Consider the following 21,748-nt stretch of genomic DNA (forward strand, 5'->3'; position numbering starts at 1 on the left):
GGACTAACTTCCAAGTCCTGCTAAGGGAATCCTACTATTTATTAGCAGGTCCAGTCCCCATATTGCACAAGTTGCACATTGGACTTATGTAAATGGGGCTTTAATAGTGAATTAATAAAGCCAAGGAAGAACTGTAGAGAGAGAAAGAAGAAATGTAGCTAGGCAAGAATTCTCTCTTGGCATATTTATCAATGGAAGTGGCTGGTTTCCCTACATATTCACATGTGTAGGTTTTTAGTGGTTAGGTGAATATTGCACATGCACACCTGTTGTTTGCTTGACATTAAACACAGGTTAAATCCCTTGAGCAGCTACGTGGGCTGGAGTTGCTTCTTTTCATTGGTTTTTAGGGGCATATTTATAAAAGTAAGTTTGTTCTGTTTTCAAATTACCATATGACTGAATAGCATTCTGTAAAACTTTGAGTTGACCTATGGCAAGCTCTATTTTCATTCTTTGATATTATTTGTATGAGGCTACATGAATAGCAAATGTTCCAGAGGTGTTACTACCTGCGTGCATTCATAGTTCAGATCTCTTACCTTTGATAACAAACAGCCTTTTCAGTGCCTCTGGATAATTATCTTCAAACATTTGCAGAATCTGGAAAGCAAATAATCTTTAACTAGAATCTAGCCATGAATCCACAGTTTTGTTACAAACTTAAGCATTTATCCTACTGACTAACAGCCTAAAAACCTATAAAACACTGTTTTTTATTTTATTTTTTATGTCTCTCTAATGAAATGCTTAAAATACAGACCTTGAAGGCCTTCAAAGAGATCATATAGCAGTGGCCCTCCTAGATTATATACATGGGTGAATGACCGCAATATTTATAGTTTAGTGCTATACGGTAGATTGAAACTGTTTCTAATGCATTGTAGCTATAAACATTGTGCATAAGCAATGATTATATCTGACATACTTGGTTTTTGGTTTGAATTTCTTTCTTTTTTTAACTCTTTATTTCGTTGATTTTGTCACAAATAACAATCATCACAGAAGGGAAAATTAAAAAAAATAAATAAATAAAAAGTAAAACAAATATAGAGAAAGAAAAAATGTGGAACAGGTTATCCGAATGCAATAACATATCGCAGAGCTACATAGAGTGCATTGATACAACACTTTGCTTCATGGAATGGGAACACAAAGCGACGCCACCAAGTATGTTTTATCAGCTTAACTTAATAAGGGCTTGTGCATTTAAAGGGTCTTAGCCATGTCATGTAATCTAGTGTTCAGCTTTCTATTCTCCCTCTCTGGTACACCCAGTTCATCCATACTTTATCGTACATGGGCATTTTGTTGTCATGTATTGCTGACATATACGGTACTCCATTCTCTGCACCTCTTCCACTTTGTCTTGAACTTTGTTCATCGTAGGTATCTCCCTCTGTTTCCATCTTGAGCATATAAATCTCCTTGCTGCTGTAAGTATGTGGTTCATCAGTCTTTGTTCTGCTTTGGTGTTACTAATGTGGGGCTTGCCCAAAACAAATACCCAGGGGTCCGGCAGTATATTGTGAAAGAGTACTTTACTCATTAATGCTGATATGTTCTCCCAATATGAGGTGATTTTTGGGCAATACCGTCTGCATCTTCTCCAACATCTATCTGTCATGTTTGGGAATATTGTATGAAGTTTATCTGGAGTATAGTACCAGTTAAGTAGGATCTTATATACGTTTTCCTTGTATCTCACGCATGTGGAAGATTTTTTGGCATTTTGACATATTTCTTCCCATTCTTTATATGGTAGGGTCACTGAGAAACTCTCTTCCCAGTATTGCATATATGGATGTTTTGGGAAGGTATCTGTGGGTAAAACATTCAATATATGGTAAATGTTAGTTATCAATTTTCCTTGCGCGGGGCCCGCTTTAGCAATCTTTTCAAAGGGTTGAAGTATCAAATTATTCTTTCCATTAGTTGTAGTTCTGATACAGTTGGAGATTTGGACATATTGATAATATGGCATTGTTTTAGTTTCTATCTTTTCTTGTAGCTGTGAGATGGTTTTGGTTTTGCCTGTTTCAGGGGTCATAATGTCCCATATATGAAAAGTATCCGGTTATGCCATATGCGGTGGAGAGACAATAATTTCCCTGGTGGGAATTGGGGGTTGCCAGTGATGGATTGGAGCATACTCGGTTTAGATAGAAGAGGGTATTGTTTAGTAGTTTTCTTCCAGATTGCTATAGTGAACTTAAGAGAATGGAGTGGGCATTTGTTTGGGATCATTAAGTAGTTTTGTCCCCATATCACATTGTTCAGATGCACTGGGTGTACCACTAATGATTCAAGCAATACCAATTTGCTGTAAGGATTGCAAGCAGTCCAGTACGCTATATGTTGCAGCTGAGCTGCCAAATAATATTTCTTGATGTCTGGTATTTTGATAGGCCTCCTTGAGTCACTTTTCTCATTAGTATTCCTTTTGCTATTCGTGGTTTGTTGTTTGCCCAGATAAACTGGTTAAGTTTGGAAAGAATAGAAATGAGAACTTTTTTAGGTACTGGGATAGGGAGTGTTTCAAAGAGATATAGTAATCGTGGGAGAATTTTTACTGCATTTATTCTGCCGAACCATGACAGGGTGCCTTGATTCCATGTTTCCATTTCAGTACAAATTTTTTTTTTATGTTCGGGTAGTTATGTTAATATAGAAGTTCGTATTCTTTTGTTAGTGATATTCCCAAATAACAGATGGAATGTGTTTGCCAGCTATAAGTAAAGTTAGGTTTTAGAAGTTTAAGCATATGTGGAGAGATATGTAGTGGGAGTGCTTCTGTTTTGTGGTCATTGATTTTATATCCAGAAAGAAGCCCATATTCTTGTATCACCTTGTGTAAGTTGGGTAAGGAGACTGCAGGTTTGGTCAGGTCAAAAACACATCGTCAGCAAATAGTGAAATTTTGAATTCAGTATGGCTACATTTGACTCCTGTAATATCTACATTGCTACGGATGGTGATAGCCAGTGGTTCAATACACAATATGTAGAGAAGAGGAGAAAGTGGACATCCTTGACAGGTGTCGTTGTGTATATGAAAGTATGGAGATAGAGCAACATTAAGGCGTACTGCTACTGTAGGGGAGGTAAGGACTATATGTCCTTGAAAAGAGATCTATTGTGTATTGAAAAATGTAACCAAAGCTTGTCCGGTTATCCTTTTCAGGAAGGGATCACTTTTGTAAATGGTGGTCAGAGTGGGGGCTATAGATGACATGGCGGTGTAGAGAGGCCTATGTCCCGGGAATATATATATATATATATACATTTTCCTTTTTTTAGATATGTGTTGGTTTAACGTCTATAGAAAAAATAGGTGTGCCGGCAGTAGTGATTATAGCTGTTTTAGACATGTCTATATTACCATTGAGGCTAATTATCTCCTATAGACTGTCAATAACTCTGAATGCATTTATGGTACCGTTTAAACTAGCATTATTAAATTTCAGGCATTTTTGTTATCACAAACATATTACATTCTTAAATAAACTTTTAGTAGAGTTGTATCTATGGTATCCTTTAAACTAGAATTTCTGTAGTTCAAAAACTGTTGTTATCATAATCGCAAGCCAGTCTAAGATAAACATTTAGCAGATCTAGGAGCGACTATATTAACATTTAAACTAATATTTATAAATTTCCAAAAACTTTTGTTATTATAAATATATGGCAATTGCAGAAAAAAATTTTCATTTATATTATCATATTTACGTGTTAGTGTCCATTCTTGGGCAAAGTTGTCCTTCCTGTGGTATTTGTCCAAGGACGCCTCTTGCATGGGAATCTTGTACTCTACTTTCAGGTAAGTGCTTCAAGTGTTAGGACTTCCAGTCAGTGTTGGTGTTGGCGGTTGTCTTCTTCTCTTACGGCTAACTTCTTGCCATCTTGCTCGCTGTGGTAGTTCTCTTTGTTGGGGGTCTTGCCAGTCTGGTATTGTCAGTTCCGGGACATCCCAGGTGCATAGAAAGGCCTGGAGGTCTATTGATGACTTTAGCGTAGCTGTTTTTCCTTGAGCCTTGGCTATTAACTGGAAAGGATATCCCCACCTATAGGATATTTTCCTTTTTTGTAGTTGTTCAAGGATGGGTTTAAGTATTTGCCTCTTTTCTAAGGTTTCGCGGGCTAAGTCTGGATAAAGCTGTATCTGTGTTCCTTCATATATGATTGGTGCTGTAGATCTCGACTTGGTCATAATCTCCTCTTTGATAGTATAGTCATGGACTCTACATATTACATCTCTCTGTATATCGTTGTGTAGATTTTTTGCCTTTAATGCCCTATGTGCCCGATCCAGTTTTATTTGTTTTTTTTGGTTTTCAGGTGGCTTGCTTAGAATGTTGTTAAAAATTGTTTGTAGGAGTACTTTTAGATCTTCCTGCTGTTTAGCTTCAAGGAGGCCTCTAATTCTTCTTGTTACGTCTCTGACGGTTCTCTAGGTCTTCCAGATGTGAAGATAAGTCTTGAATTCGTAAGTTCTGTTGTTGTATGGTATCTTGTAGCTTTGTCACTGCCTCAGTCGTGGTAGCTTCTGTTTCTTCTAGTTCCGTGATTTGTATTGCCATATGCTGTAAATCACCCTTTACTTCTTCAATGGCCATTGTATGGACTTCCTCCATTTTGGCAATCATTTGATCCAAATCTCTTTTAGTAGGGAGAGATCTTATGTGTGCACGCCAGTCCCATTCTTTGTCAGATACAGGGGAACAAGGTGCTGCGTCATAATGGCTGGGTTCGCTGTAATGCGTTCCATCCTGCATTTCATAGCATGTGAGCAGGCAGCGTCTTCCCCTGATGCTTCCCTTGGTGGTGTTTGTGATGGGTCCCTGTCATCTGAGTATTGTTCTGTCTTAGCGTGAGAGGGGACGAGCTCAGGGACCAGGACTCACCCGCGGTGTCACACTCCTTTGGTAGATGCAGGCGCCATTTTGGGCCTCTTCGGTGAGTCTGGGTCGGGTTGGGATTTTTGAAAATACTGGTCCAATGCGCCACGATCTCCAGGAGTCTGTACTGTAGATGAGGGCTTTGTCTTTTTTTGCATGCCCATGGTAGGTTCTGCGATGTTGTTAATTAATTCTACTGCCGATATTAGTTATTATTCCCGGGAGCTCCGCAGAGTTGCGTCTCTACTCCTACATGTCCAGGCCACGCCCCCAAATTTCTTTCTTTTTATGTTTATTTAAAATAGTCAAACAAATAAAAAGAATTTAGAACTCTGCCCACAATTCTCTGCCTTTTCAAAGAAAATGGCACAGTGTTCTTTATAAGGGTAAGCAGAACAACTACAAGCCAAAAAGCTAAAGCTACATTATAGTTGCTTGAGTAAGTTAGGGTCAAGAGACAACTCTGTTGAACTGCTATGGCTGCTCCTCTAAGCTGTGTCTGTGAGGCTGAAAAATAGAGTATGTTTGGAAAAGTGCTACAAATGGCATACAAGTATGTACATCTGAGTAATTATAAATAGATCAAACCAGAGAGTCATATCTGGATGTACAATATAGCCAGACGGAAGAAGTGGCATGATCACAACTTGCACTCAATTTACCAATTAAATTGGCAAGTACCTATTTGAATATAATTTTGAATTCATGACATTTTGCACTCTAAATTTCACCTTGTATTAGTAAACAAGCCCTTCTATATGTTGCTTCTTACCTCTCCATATAGCTCCACTGCAGGTTTCCATAGGTGCTTCAACCCCAAACCTTCCACATCATAAATCATAACCACGTCTTCCACCCTCTTGCCAACCTGCAAATGAATCAAAGTTTTTATTAAACACCTAACCTACGGCACTGACAAACAGCAACAATGGCAGTCCAACAGTTTAATGAAGAACTAAAAGGCCAACACAGTTCTTGATTGACTTCTGTGCTGCTGAAGATGCCTTAATTAGTTCCCAATATTCTATTCTGCTGATTAATAGCACATTTACCGGACTATTGACAATTACCTGAATTTAGAGGCCGAATTATTCTATATTGCCTGGGAATGATGGCCTAACAAGCCCAAAGATGTGAAGATGTGGACAGTAGGACTCCTGAACCTCTGGAATGGTAAAGTAAATTCAGTATATAAGATTTAATCTTTTCTAGCCATAATCTTTTTTTTTAGGATTAAGTCACCAGTGACATTCTTTGGGCTCTGTCTGCTGGTTCACTCACTACCTGCATTATAAATGAACAGCACTTTCTTGAGTGCTGTTAGAGAAGAAACACTAAGGCAACTTCCTTCCACATTAAATGATGATAGCCTTAAACCAATAAATAAATAAATAAATAATGCATAGCTTGTAAAATAGCATCACGTGATGCCTTGAACTGAAACCTTCAATTTGCCAATGACTTACTTCAATATGCTTTGTTTTAAACTCAGTAATTTGTCTCATTTAGATTTCTTGAATCATGTGGCTAATATCTATGTTACTTCTTGTTTTGGCTGACCAATGCACTGCATAAGTGCCAGAGACAGTGGCTTTTACCTTTTCACTCTGCATTAGGCATGCACGGTGCATAAGCTCACAGTCCCGCATCTTGGTTTTCATGAGGTCCTGCTTTGAAGCTGAGAACAAGAGTCCCTTGGGATCCAGGGGCCCAACAACATCATACCAGATGGGACTGTTTTCCCGATCATGTCCACACAAGCCTCCTGACAGGTATTTCTGAACCACCTATGGAAGAAACAGAATGTAACTAGTTTGAAAAAAGGGAAAAACTGCTCCATAAATAAACTGCTGGATGAGACTCTGAGACTTAAAGGGGTTGTTCACCTTTGAGTTAACTTTTAGTATGATGTATGGAGTGATATTCTGAGACAATTTGCAATTGGTATTCATTTTTTATTATTTGTGGTTTTTGAATTATTTTGCTTTTTATTCAGCAGCTCTCCAGTTTGCAATTTCAGCAATCTGGTTGCTAGGGTCCAAATTACCATGTACTGATTTGAATAAGAGGCTGGAATATGAATATGAGAGGCCTGTATAAAAAGATGAATAATCAAATGTAGCAATAACAACACATTTGTCACTTTACAGAGCATTTGTTTGTTTGTTTTTTGTTTAAAAAGTTTTATTTTTTTAATTATTCAACATATAGAAGATCAATAGAAGGTGTAGTAGAAAAGATAAAGTTGAGAGGAAAGGGGAAGGGGAGGTAAGGTACAAATTGTCATATACATTATAGTAGAGTATATGCAGTTAACCAGTTTGCACTTTTAGCCAGGTACCCTATATAGCATCAAATTTTTCGGGGCAGCCTCTTGACAGATAGGTCAGTTTCTGGTTTGATAGAGAGAGAGAGAGAGAGAGAGAGAGAGAGAGAGAGAGTTATTTATCAGTTTTTGCCAATATTGTATTGTAGGAGGGTTGAGTGATTTCCAATGTATTAAAATGGCTTTTTTGGCATAATATAGGAGCTGTAGGTAACAAACTAGAATAGGGATGTAGCTGCAAGTCCCCTGTTATGAACGAATACTTGGTAGTGCAAGCTTTTCTTTCAAGAATTGGAGTAAAGCCCTCCAAAATCTCTGGGTTACCGGACAGGACCAGAATATATGGAACATGGTACCAGGTTCCACTCTGCACTTGGGACATAGATCTGATACATTTTCATTAATTTTTGCCAGGCAGTAGGGAGTTATGTAAACTCTATTTAAAAACTTTATTTGTATAAGCCTGTCCCTCATAGAGATAGATAGCTCTGTGACAAGCTTAAGTGCGTCCTTCCATTTTTCTTCATTCAAGTCAGGGATATCAGCTTGCCATTTGCAAGGGGAGAGGGACCGGTGGTAGATAGTATCGTACATAACCAAGATAGGGGCTTTGTTAGGTCTACTCTGTGTAAATAGGTCTCTAGGGTTGTCACCTTCCGGAGTTTAGGGCCCAACTTATAACGGGTTAATACCTCCCACAAGTATTGCCACTGAAACGTGTCAAAGGCCTTTGCTGTGTCCAGGGATACTACAATGCTATTCTCCGCGTTATCATGTTGGACAGGTTAGTAAAAAGGCGTCTCACATTAATATCGGTGGCCTTTGAGAGCATAAAGCATGTCTGGTCCGGATGTATTAGTTCAGGTGCTACCAGTTTGAGTCTATTGGCTATGATCTTGGCAAATATCTTTATGTCACAATTAAGTAGGGATATAAGCCGATACAAGTAACATCTATCAGGGGGTTTGCCTTCTTTGTGTCTTAGGGGGATATATGCATCATAGCATGAGTCAGGCAAAACCCCTGTTCTATTAACTCCATTAAAGAGAGCTAGGAGTTTAGGGGCCAGGAGGTCTACATACTTCTTGTACTATTCTATCGGGATCCCATCTGGGCCAGGTGTTTTCCCTGTGGGTAACCCATTAATTGCATCCTTAACTTCATCCAGAGTAATGTCTTGGTCCCATTGCGTGGCTAGATCTGGAGAAACCTCTGGGAAATCTATTGTATTTAGGAATTCCTTAAATCTGTCAGGTGAGGTATCAGGTGGTGATTGATATGTGGATTGAAAATATATCTCAATTGTTGTGTCATTTGTGCTGGCTCTGTGATTAGATCATTCCCACTGTATCATAGTCTCAAGTACATCCCCCCCTAGCCAGTAGAACCAGCAGTTTCCCATTCTTGTCTCCCTTGTCATACCAGGCAGCCGCTCTGTAAAGCTCCTGTTGCAAGTATTTATCTACCAGTAGTAAGTCCAGATCTCTCTGAGCTGATTGCATAGCCTGTTTAGTTTTGTCAGACTTATTTTGTGTCAGTTCTGATTCTGCTCTAGCTTGAGTATTTCAGGCAAGAGAGAGGGCCCGCTCTCCCGCTCTACGAGTTGATTTAATAAGGGAGATATATGCACCCCTTATATAGGCCTAACCAGCATCCCACACTATATGGTCTGCTGTGGTGTCTTGGTTTATGTCCCAGTATTGTGTCAGCAAAGGGAGGAAATGCTCACTAACTTTAAAGGGATTCTGTCATCGGAAAACATGTTTTTTTCAAAACGCATCAGTTAATAGTGCTACTCCAGCAGAATTCTGCACTGAAATCCATTTCTCAAAAGAGCAAACCGATTTTTTTATATTCAATTTTAAAATCTGACATGGGGCTAGACATTTTGTCAATTTCCCAGCTGCCCCAGGTCATGTGACTTGTGCCTGCACTTTAGGAGAGAAATGCTTTCTGGCAGGCTGCTGTTTTTCCTTCTCAATGTAACTGAATGTGTCTCAGTGAGACATGGGTTTTTACTATTGAGTGTTGTTCTTAGATCTACCAGGCAGCTGTTATCTTGTGTTAGGGAGCTGTTATCTGGTTACCTTCCCATTGTTCTTTTGTTTGGCTGCTGGGGGGAAAAGGGAGGGGGGGGATATCACTCCAACTTGCAGTACAGCAGTAAAGAGTGATTGAAGTTTATCAGAGCACAAGTCACATGACTTGGGGCAGCTGGGAAATTGACAAAATGTCTAGCCCCATGTCACATTTCAAAATTGAATATAAAAAAATCAGTTTGCTCTTTTGAGAAATGGATTTCAGTGCAGAATTCTGCTGGAGCAGCACTATTAACTGATTGATTTTGAAAAAAATGTTTTTCCCATGACAGTATCCCTTTAAGGTTAGCTATCCATCTGGGAGGTAATCTCCATTTATCACCTCAACCTTGAGTGGTTCCACCCAGAGATAGTAATAGGGGGGCATAATCTGAACACATCCTTGTCAAGTATTCTATAGAGTCAACATACGGTAATATTTCAGTTGTATCTAGGCATAAATCTATATCAGACATTGCTGCAGAGGCCAAAGAGTAACACGAATACTGTTTAAGCTTGGGGTTTCGCCATCTCCAAATATCCAACAGGACTGTAGTTTCTACCCAGCGGGCAAAATTTTTTGTGTCATGGGCAGAGGGGTGAAATCTATCTAGGGCCGGATCTGGGACCAAGTTAAAATCACCTGCCAACAGCATACGATTATTGCCCATTTTAGCCACTTTTTGTAAAATTTCATTTAGTATTTTAATAACTGCGGGAGGAGGTAAGTATACATTAACTATTATATAAGTGGTGCTGGCAATTTGGACTTTTAGGATTAAATATCTTCCTCCCCTATCCGAGGTTAGTGCGTGAAAATGATAATTTAATGACTTCCTAACAAGGATAGCAACTCCCCTGGAGTATGTTGAGAAGTCTGCATGATATGCCACCGAGATCCAGTTCCGTTTAAGTGCACGGACTCTCTGTCCAACTAAATGAGTCTCCTGAAGCAGAATAAGATCCGCCCCAGACTTCTTGGCTGTATCCAATACCACTGCCCTTTTAATTTTGTCGTTAATTCCACGCACATTCCAGGATAGTAATTTAAAGCTTTGAGGAGCCATGTTTAGGGCATATTATGATCCATTGGAGCCAGAATAACTCCAAGGGGCCTGTGGTCACCCACCAAGAAATGGATGCATCGGGTGACATTGGAGTGCATTTTGACTTTCGTGGGGCATCTATAGCTGTCAACAGCAATGTCTCCTTCAACCACCAATATTTATTAGACCTTAAACCTCCCCTCATAGAAGCAGGCAAAGAAGAAGGAGAAAACAAAGAGAAAAGATATAGACAATAAACCGTAAATCTATAACATCCCATAATTCCCATCCCACCCGACCTGACCTTGACCATAACATTGTAAACAGGGGTGTGTCTATGTTGGTGCAGCAGCAGAGCTAAGCTCAAGGAACAGGGGTGCTTCTCAGGACAGTCTCTCACCTTTCCCCTTTGTATCCAGGGAAGGGGAATTTCCAGCCAGTGGTCCAGGCAACTTAGCACTAAACATATCTGTTTCTCCTTGTTGTCATTGTCAGTTTAGAGGGGCTCTAAGGTGTCCCTTTGTAATAGGTGGTTGACCATTCCCCTTGGGGAGTCTACCTGGACTGGATTGGCTATATTGGAGCAACGGCCCAACAAAGGTAAAAGCTATTTTCCCTCCTCATGTCTTTGGGTGCCTATTGTGTATAGCCAAGGGTTCAATGGCATCAACTATGTGGGTCCCGGGTCTCTTGCCATATAAGCTTGGCGGATAATTTCTTATTGTTTGTATCCACATATCCATTAAACGAGTTTTACATATTTGCTCTTTTTTTAATATTTGCACTTTATGTAGTGTAAGTGAGCTGGGAGTAGGGCAATAAGCTTACATTACAAAGTGCATACAGTGTGTTACAGGTACACAGTATAATTTAACCATACAAGAGGCAGAGTCATACTGTGTCAGAGTGCAAGCAGTTGCTAATGTATAAATGCTATGTCAATACACAACCTGTTGTAATCTAGGTGAAGCGGATTCAGAAGGGTGGGTCTTTCACACATTTCACAGCTGTCAGACTAAGGATTAATACTAATCAGACGCCTTTCTTTAGGAAGGGCAGATTTACTTACACAAAATCTGATAGGATTGCAGTTATGGCTCAAAACATGATATCCTGTTAACACTGACAAGGCTCACATTTAAATATCTGATATCCCTGGTTCATAAACGCATGTGCACTATGAGATATTCTTTCAAATATGTCAAAAAGGCTTTCCAAAGCAAACAATGGAAGGTAGTGGGTGTAACTGTAATCAAACAGAAAACCCTGCAGTTCATTATGCATCCACTTACTGTTCTGACAAATTCTTTTGGGCACATTATGAATAGTGCATGCACCCAAGCAGAGCAGGCTGTCCAACTCCAGGTATAAAGGGTCTTAACATGGACACAAATTAAACTTATCCTCATCTTAAGACAGGTGATTAAAGGATTGCATTACTAATTATTTTACAAGCAGTCCAGCAAAGATATATTGAAACCCTGGTATAAATTCTGTAGATGTATTGAATGTTTGCATGCGGCTGAAACCCAGCACTACATACCTTCATTTGCATACTCAAACTTGCTAAATCTTCCAGAATCCTTCAAAAAGTGCTGGAATTAGTATCCAATGCATAATAAAATCATTCACCTTAGAGCAGGCCAACCCTGAATTTCATAGTAAGTACTGTAATATGTGCAATGTTGCATTCATATTTAGAGGCTATGGTCTGCAAACTGTAGTGTTCACTTAGGAGCCTATTCATTATGCTATGTAAAATAGAATTAGCTGGAAAAGATGGTGTAAACAGCTGTAAAATAAATGGAGAATTTATCAAGGTGTATTTTATTTTATACCATGTGAAAACTAGATTTATCTCTGTTATTTTACACTGCTTCAGACCTCTGTAATTAAGTTCTGGTAGAAAATGCTCTAAAACTCTGAAATATAGAAATACCCAGAAGATAAATCCTTTAATTTTCTGTAAACGCATAGAAAATGGAGAGCACATATAACAACTGTATACAGATGAAGCAAACGTCAGATAAGTATTTTGGTTTTTGCTCATTTGTATTGCCTAACATTTCAATTGTTCAGTGTAAAAATAAAAGCCTGGTAAATAGATAGACTGTGTAAAATAAAAATTATTTTTAATATAGTTAGCAAAAATGTATTGTATAAAGGTTGGAGTGACTGGATGTCTAACAAAAGCCAGAGCACTACTTCCTGCTTTGCAGCTCTCTTGGTTTCCACTGATTTACCAGGCAGTAACCAATCAGTGACTTGAGGGGGGCCACATGGGTCATAACTGTTGTATTGAATCTGAGCTGAATGCTGAGGATCAATTGCAAACTCACTGAACAGTTATGTCCCATGTGGCCCCCCCTTCAAGTCGCTGACTAACTCAGAGTTACAGAGCTGAAAAGCAGGAGGTAGTGTTCTGTTCTGTTAGACATCCAGTCACTCCAGCCTTTATAGATTACATTTTTGGCTAACAAACTATATTAGAAACATTTTTTTATTTTGCACAGTCTATCTATTTACCCAGTTTTTATTTTTACACTGAACTGTTCCTTTAAGAGGGATATAAATGAGCTGGAAAGAGTGCAGAGACGTGCAACTAAACTGGTTAGAGGGATGGAAGACTTAAATTATGAGGATAGACTGTCAAGGTTGGGGTTGTTTTCTCTGGAAAAAAATGCACTTGCAAGGGGACATGATTACACTTTACAAGTACATTAGAGGACATTATAGACAAATAGCAGGGGAATTTTTACCCATAAAGAGGATCACCGTACCAGAGGCCGCCCCTTTAGACTAGAGGAAAATAACTTTCATTTGAAGCAACGTAGGTGGTTCTTCACAGTCAGGACAATGAGGTTCTGTAATGTACTGCCGGGTGATGTTGTGATGGCTGATTCAGTTAATGCCTTTAAGAGTGGCTTGGATGATTTCTTAGACAGACATAAGACTATTGTGATACTAAATTCTATAGTTAGTATAGATATGGGTATATATAAATTTATGTGGAAGTAGGGAGGGATGTGTGTATGGATGCTGGGTTTCATTTGGAGGGGTTGAACTTGATGGACTTTGTCTTTTTTCAACCAGATTTAGCTATGTAACTATGAGAGATTGGGAGAAAAGAGAAATAAAGATGGGAGCAGATGTTGGAGATAGAACACGTCATTTCGGTGGAGTGAGTCTGAGAGGAGGATCTTGTAGTAAGATACTGACAGAATACAGGCCATTAGGGTGGATCGAGTCTAAGAGGAGGATTTTGTAGTAAGATACTGACAGAACACATGTCATTAGGGTGGAGTGAGTCTGAGAGGAGGATCTTGTAGTAAGATACTGTAGTCCTGAGGCACCTATGTATCTGAAGTTGGGTAGCATGTGGCAGTATGGCAATTTAACTCTCATATGAAAACCTTAGTTTTGTTTTTTTTCCAAATTAGTTTCTAGTCATTCCATTGGAAAAAGTTTTCTGAATAAATTCAATGAGGGTGTAACTAGTGCTATCTATCATTCTCATTTTATTTTAAAGGAGGAAGAGTGAACTGCAACTGGCCTTTCTCCCTGACATGATAGCTATGAAAGCCAGATGCATTCCTTAAGTCAAGTGCCAACTGTTACTAAAGACTTGTGCTAGATTTTTAGGGGTGTATTTATCGAGGGGCAAATTTGCCCTTGATAAATATGTATGGGAAAACCCCTAAGTACAAGTGAATAAATAGATATGAAATGTACCTGGTAAACTCTTGTGATCCCTAATTTCAACCTTTGATAAATAGCCAATATTTTAGGTGAAATAGATGCTTTAGTATATGTGCCCCAACTGTAGCATTTTTAATAGAGCTTTAATAAACTATGATCCTCAAGGGAGACAGCAGTCCAAAGTCACCTCTTCTGTGGTTAGGGTTGTCACCTGGCCGGTATTTGGCTGATCTCAATGTTATTAATAGGGAAAAAAGATAAATATATAGGAAGCCCGGTATGTTTTTCCAGAAAAGGTGGCAACCCTATCTGTGGTGTACACTGTTGTAAGAGCCAAGGGCATAGTGCTGCTTAGATTTAACTATTTTAAGTTACATGCTACATATCCTAGTAAGAGAATAACATTTTAACAACTGATCCTGAGACCAGAGTGGGCCAAGAAAATAAGTTGCAGTGGGTGTTTGCATCGTTTATACTTACCTCTGGAGGTTGCCATTTTTCCAGCACATTGTCTGAATCCATTTGCTTTCGAAATTCAACATTCTAAAAAAACAGAGCAAGAACAGTGAAATGACGGGGCAAGAAGCATGTGGCATGAAAAGTACCATGGAAACAAAGAATGAGGCATATCTAAAGGCACAAGATAGATACTGTTGCATGTGTGCATTGATAACCTTCGTTTTATAGCCTTTTATTGATTGCGAGCACGCTATTGAGACTGTAACAAGGCTAACAAAGTTCAATTTTAGAAAGCAAAGGTTTATACGTTCCATTAGTATCTTTTTCAATCTGATAAGTGCTGAATAGTCAGTTTGGCCAACCACCCCTAATGTCGTTTGTGTTGCCTTGTGTAAACTTGTGGGGCAAGTCTGCCAGTTGTAGTTCATGCAATCATTTACCCCAGGGCTTAATTAATAAATGAGTGTACAAACTACACTCAAAACTATCTACATGTGTGCTTTCAGGCATTTGGCAGCTATTTCATGGGCCAAACACAAAGCCGTCCTTAATAATACAGTAGGTATCCTTTGAAACCTACAAAGCATCTATTGTACAATGATTCTCTGATTTACCACCTATTTGAAAATCAAGCAAACCTGATTACTACATCCTTTTCTTTTCAGTGCACACCCATCCCCTTAATGGGGCCTAATGCCATTAAAATGTATTTTGGTTTTCCCCATAAAAGCTACATCAGGGGAGGTTCAACTTGTGAGAGCAATATTTTCCTAAGATAATGCAGTCGGCAGGAGATACCAACCGATGAAAAATATGACCATGATAGGATAGATAGGAATCCCATGTGGGCTTGAAAAATGGCCCAAAGATTCTAAATATTTTTTGAAACCTATTATTTTTTTTTAAAAAAAATACTAGTAATACTACAAAAATAGGCAAGCAGGGAATTATAATGATAATTATTTTCATGTTATGATTACAAAACCAAGTTGTGCAGAGTGGGTTAAACATGGTTGTTGTTATCAACTGCTTCATTAGGTATAAAGTCCTCACCTTTCGGAGCATATTCTCTGATTTCTGCAGGTTAAAGCTTCTGGCTAGGGGAACAAAGAGGAGATTACACAGAGATAATATTACAGGACAATAACCTCTAATCGGTAACCCTTTAACTACTCAGGATCCATGATTCTTTACCTAACGTAAATGTGTGGCAGGATCTCAAATAACTTTTCTCATATCTGTACCAGTTATCAGCCTTCACTCCTAAATTGATATATATATATTCAGGCCCGGATTTGCAGCAAGGAAATAAAGGCCTGGGCCTATGGCGTCATAAATTAAGGGGTGTCATCTGCATGGTAGTTTGCTCGATTCTGGAGCACTAAGCACTAGACGGTTAGTGCTCTAATACGAAAAGGATGTCCATGCGTGCAATCCTGTGGAAGGGAGAAGGGAGCCGGAGGATGCTGGCCTCCGGGCACCCTCAGGGGAAATCTGCTCCTGGATATATTTGTCTTAGAACGACCCCAATGGTTTATGTAATAGTCTATGCAGCCAGACTATTGGCACAAAAAAAAAACACCCATTGCTTTTATGAGGGTTTTCAGAAAGGGTATTGTGATCATGGAATGTATTCTATCAGTCTATAAGCAAAATAAAAAAAGAAATACGGAAATAAAGCTGTTGTCTTAAGGTGGCCATACACGGATAGATCCGCTCGTTTGGCGATGTCGCCAAACGAGCGGACCTCCCTCCGATATGCCCACCATGAGGTGGGCAATATCGGGCTGATCCGATCGTGGGCCCTAGGGCCCAACGATCGGATCCTAGCGTTCGCCAAACGGGCGGTCGGATCGCGGGACCGCATCAACGAACAGATGCGGCCGCGATCCGACGGGATTTTTAACCCCATCCGATCGAGATCTGGCCGACTTTCGCTTTTATCGGCCCGTGTATGGCCACCTTTAGCAAAGTTTTCTCCAGTGGCGTAACTAGCAGCGGCCAGGCTTGGGTGACCCCCCCCCTGCCCTCCAGGCACATGCACAGAAAGAACTCCCCTGCCATGCTACCTGCAATATGCCTTATTTCTACTCCAGTGGGTTCTAAGGGTGTATAAGCCGAGGTGTGACTGCACCATCATTAGTAACACTACTGATTTCCTCTATTTTTTTTATTCTCCTTGAACACATTTATTTTGTGCAGCTTTTGAAGGAGAAGTCAAAAATCACTTGTGGGTGATTACTTACCTGTAACCTGGGTCGGTGCTCCTGTTAGCAGATAATTGCCTTGGCCCAGAGTTTTACTCACTGAGCACCCTGGAGTGATCCTCTTTTTCCACTTCTTCTTTCTGCAAAATCCAGGGGCAGACACATGTGAAGTCTGTGCATGTGCGCTTGCACAAAGAAAGAAGACGCAGGAACAGTATTGCTCTGTGATGCTCAATAGAAGAACCCTGGTCCAGGTCAGTTTTCTGCTGATGGGAGCACCGGCCTGAGGTATCAGGTAAGCAAATACAATTACTGGGAGGCGTACCTAACTTTTGACACCCCCTCAGTGATTGTTGCCTTTCTTTCTCCTTTAGGCTATGGCCACACAACATGGATCTCGGCCTGCGGAGAAACACAGGCTGAGAATCCGCTGCCCTGCTGCTCCTCTTCTGCTGTGCTGCCTGCACCAGGAATCATTAACTCTGCTCAGGTGCAGGCAGACTGGTCGGATTTTGCGTGAAATCAGAGACTTTGCATTTCGTGACGAAATCCGCCGTGCCTGCCTGCACCCAAGTGGAGGTAATGATTCCGGGTGTAGGCAGCGAAGCAAGAGAGGAGCAGCAGGGCAGCGGATAATTGGCCAGCTTTTTCCCAGAGCTGTGCATTGTATTGTATGGCCGTGTATGAACAGCAAAAATGTAGAATGAACACCACCCACTTCAGAATTAACATTGTTGCCTAGGTGCCACATTTCGGCATTTTATTTGGCAGCACTTTTTGAGGACCTTGAGTGTCCCCCTTTCCGGCCCCCTGACTAGAGTGTCATTTAAATGTGCAAGTATAAGAGCGGCAGTTGACACAACAGGGCCCTGTATGGACAGGTTTGGCCTGCAACTGCCAGTGCAGTAAGTTCAAGCAGTATGGATTGCTCAGTATTACAATTGCATTCTGTTTGGTGTTTCATACAGAGCAATGGACACAGAGCTCAGCACAAAGTTTTTTTAATAAAGCTGATCTCAGAGATTTCAGTGGAACAACTCCCCTTCCTTGGTTCATGTACCTGAGCCTGTTCAGAATAAATTTTGCCTTATTTTTACAGGCAGATTTGCTCTACGTTGATTAGATTAGTCAGATGCACCTTGGTTTTCAAATAAGGCCACAGATTCTCAGATGAATTAAGATTAGACCGTTGACTGTCATTGTACGTAAAACATTCACCTTTTTGTTCTTGAGCCACAGCAGAGTAAATTTGCCTTGTGTTTGTCATCATGAAATATGATCTTTCTCCCAAGATTCTGTTTTTTTTATCAGACTGAATAAAGTTAATTTGCAGTATACTGTATTCCTGTATTTTGCACTCTCTGTTCTTTTTTAAGAAGTGTAAAAAGGGAGACAGTAACAATATACTGATTTGCTTGTCTGTATAAAAATCTGCAAGCACCCTAGCATATCATGCTTGGTACTTATTCTTTTTTCTTGTGTGATTATGAGCTGCGCATGGTGCTCCTAAAGGAGAGAGAGGGTTAAATTCAGTTTGAAGCTGCTGAAATTGCTTTTGCTATCTATAATAAGGGTAAAGTGCTCCCCCAAGATTACCGTGTTATTGCATTTCTATATCCCAACTGCAATAAAATACTTTTCAAGGACTCCAATATCAAAACTCTTATCATATGTTACGTTCCCAAGAACACTCACCTCGCAACCATCGCAGCAAGTAAGAGTCATCCTGAGAATTAGCGGGCAGCTTAGGCATCAGGTCCTTCACATTCTCACGGAACTGTGGACAGAAAATACAACTGCAACTTTACAAGTGTGCAATGTGCAACTTTCAGTGCAAATAACAATTCCAGCGAGCAGGTGTACAAAAGAAATCTCAGCTGACTGACAATTTCATTGTGTATATAGATTGCAGCACTCCAGGTTTTTCATTAAAACCGCTTTAATTTCAATGTAGCATAGCATAGCATAGCATTGAAATAAAAGCAGTTTTAATGAAAAACCTGGAGTGCTGCAATCTATATATACTTGAATTGGAGGTATGTGGAGGTTGAATATACGTTTGTTGCGTGCACCCTGATGAATTAATGATTTGGAGTGTTTTGAAGTTTGCTGGATAACAACTGTGAAAGTGACAATTTCATTGTGTCAACTGATGCAGACTGCTGTAGGAACTTTGGAGCTACCACTACCATTTTGGGTGGTGCAAGAACACATACAACCTTTATATATACTAATTGAAACACAGAGCTTTAGTTGCTGCACAGAACTTTACTTGCTTGTTGGCACATGGGTCTTTACCTGCTAGTTGACGAAATAATACGTTGTCTTTATTTGGGCTTTTATTTCACTATGAAAATGTAATATAAGCTTCAGCATACTGAAATAAGAAACTGTCTAAATACAATCAATTAAACATTCTGCATAGTTTCTGAAATAATAACGTTTATATTCACTATCCCTCTCTCAGCATCTGTTTCTCCTCATTCTGTCTTCATTCAGGAGTTGGGTGTCAGATGAATGATCCAATATATCTTATAGGGAGGCTCCTTTTGCCTAGAAGATGTATTAGAGCTCACTCTATTAAAATCGCCAGAAATCCTGTCTCTCTGCATGCAGAATTTGTGCAAAAGGCAGTTATTTTGATAGATTGTGTTTGTACTGGAATCAGTTATTTGAGTGACCTCTAATTCATCTGCTAGGAAAGGGAGCCCCCCCTATAAGAAATATTGGATCTAACTGTCAATGATTATTTGACACCCAACTGCTGCATGAAGACAGATGATTAAATTTTCATTTTTGCAATAGTTCCCCTTTAAGCTACAAAGCATAATCAGTATCCCAGATAAGTGGAGCTACCTTTAATGGTCCTTTGTAAACTATTACTAAAAAGTCAATGAAAAGGAAAACGAATTACCAAGTCTAGTTGTCATAATGGGTCACACTTCAGCTATATAGCCCCACACATTTGATTGTTACATTGTGACATGAAGGTTCACGCCTTTGAACACACTGATATGTTGTGTGTCTCTGAAGAAATGAATAACTCATGCACTGCTATCCTTGTGTCAGGTGTATGATGGCACTGAGGTTATAAACAGTCAAGAACTATTCCTTGCTCAATCACCCAGTTAGATAATCACATGTATTTATTCTTGGGTATTTATCCCTGTCCTCTCCCTCAAAATCTGTGCACCAGTCCTATCCTGCTACCCGTTACTGATCATATTTCAGTGCATTTTCAATACTTTCCCATAGTGGCAGTTAACAATAATGTGGGTGCAATTTACAGTGAGTAATGACTGCGGGCAGGGCCGGATTTACATAGTGGGCTCCCCTAGGCCCACTGCCATTCACCGCCCCTGTCCCCTCCCCTTTATTTGTGCAAATTTTCATCATCTGCACTGGAGCAATGGGGTTTGGTGCATGGGAAATGTAAAAAATGATTGTCTCCAGCGCATCCCCAGTGTTTTTGAACCAATGTGGGTGTGGTTGGGCAGCATACCGCCCCCCTAAAATCCTGCTGTCCTAGGCCCGGGCCTAGGTGGCCTTTTCACAAATCCGGGCCTGACTGCAGATGACTGGATAGGATAAAATAGCTAGATTTCTAAAAAAAATCCATGAGTTTATAAGTCTGCTATAGAATGTTGAGAATCCATAGGATGGAATAGCAATACTGAACATGATCATCTAGACAGCTGGATTCTAGGACAATTTGGCTTCATTTTTTGTAGTTTTTGAAATATTTATGTTCTGTTCTGCAACTATCAGGCACTATGGTTCCTAGGGCTTTACTAGGCTTTTACCATAGAAACTAGGCAGATAATTTGGATGCCAAAATAGAACATCAGCAGGAGAGGGCCTAAAAGGAAGGGCATGGAAGTAATTCAAAATAAGAATAAACTGAACACTTGCAGTTCATCTGTATGTGTTACTGGGGTCCATCACCCTGTACACCAGATATCTTTTTCTCTCACAGGCGAGAAAGAGGTGGAATAGGAACTCTAATCAATCACAGCCCATAAAAATAAACCACGAAGACCAATGTTGCTTAGAAAAGGTCCTCGATAACATACTAAAAGTTCATATAAAGGTGAATATCCTCATTAATGATGCACCAATAGTCATGGCATCTGTGTGTCAATACATACTCGGGTGGATTTTGACAGGCGGATGATGTGTCGGTCTGAACTAAGCCTCTTATCTCTTTCACTCTCATTGATCAATCAGCCTCAGACATTCAGTATAGTAAATGTTATCAAGCCTTTTGGATTAAAGGTAATCCTGCTTTGTCTTGTGGGACAGTGCCTCTGAATATGAGTGTACAATATAGAATCCCTCCCATGAAGCAAGATGGGGCCTCAGTTGTTTGCCAGAAAGGAAGCAGAAATGGTCAGGAAATAGATTTCTCAATGCAAGCATAAAAAGTCACAATAACTGAAATAAAAATGTTCCCCCAAAGATATTGTTCTTTACACAATATTACACATTGTTTCAGACAAATGTAAACAAGCTTTATACTGGCTACAATATGACTTATTATCAAGTAAACTCTGGTTGATACCCCCTCCATACAGTATGTGCAGTGACATTGCTTTGTGCATTCCTACTTGCTGGTCTCCAAATACTGCCCGGTACTTAGTCAGGGGAATAGCACCCCTCCGCTGCTATCAAAGCACAACACTAGCACAAACCAATATGGGGAGCATCCCCCGTGGTTAAGGTGTCACTTTACAATGTTTTGGGGTCAACTCCCTTGTATAGACAAATTGGAATTCAGATTTCACAAGTGCAGTGCACAAATCAGATTCACTTCCAGGCTCCAAAGGATCGCCTTGCATTTACCATCTAGTAATAAGACCAGAAGCAACTTTGGTTTGACTACTTTGTCTTACTGGACACGATCTCTTAGACCCTGCAAGTCATTCATATTTTCATTTATATTTTAATATCTAACAGACTGTAATGTGCATGGGGCAACACATGGGGTATGGAAGAAAATTGCCCTATAATCACTCCATGATGCTCTCATAGCCCAG

General features: G+C 39.9%; 1 protein-coding gene across 2 annotated transcripts in view; it reads right to left on the reverse strand.

The window, feature by feature from the left end:
• sec14l3.L (SEC14-like lipid binding 3 L homeolog) overlaps positions 1 to 21,748 on the reverse strand; it is a 30,654-nt gene that overhangs the window by 6,523 nt on the left and 2,383 nt on the right. The window contains exons 1-7 of one of the 2 annotated variants that reach the window (XM_018249393.2): positions 18,408 to 18,489; positions 16,752 to 16,852; positions 15,559 to 15,602; positions 14,527 to 14,589; positions 6,496 to 6,684; positions 5,670 to 5,765; positions 543 to 603 (exon numbers count right to left, since the gene is read on the reverse strand). In XM_018249393.2, the coding sequence (XP_018104882.2) occupies positions 543 to 603; positions 5,670 to 5,765; positions 6,496 to 6,684; positions 14,527 to 14,589; positions 15,559 to 15,602; positions 16,752 to 16,852; positions 18,408 to 18,418 (565 nt within the window). In that variant the 5' untranslated portion in view covers positions 18,419 to 18,489. 2 annotated transcript variants of the gene reach the window in all.

This window comes from Xenopus laevis, chromosome 1L (genome assembly GCF_017654675.1).
Source record: "Xenopus laevis strain J_2021 chromosome 1L, Xenopus_laevis_v10.1, whole genome shotgun sequence".
Lineage (NCBI taxonomy): Eukaryota > Metazoa > Chordata > Amphibia > Anura > Pipidae > Xenopus > Xenopus laevis.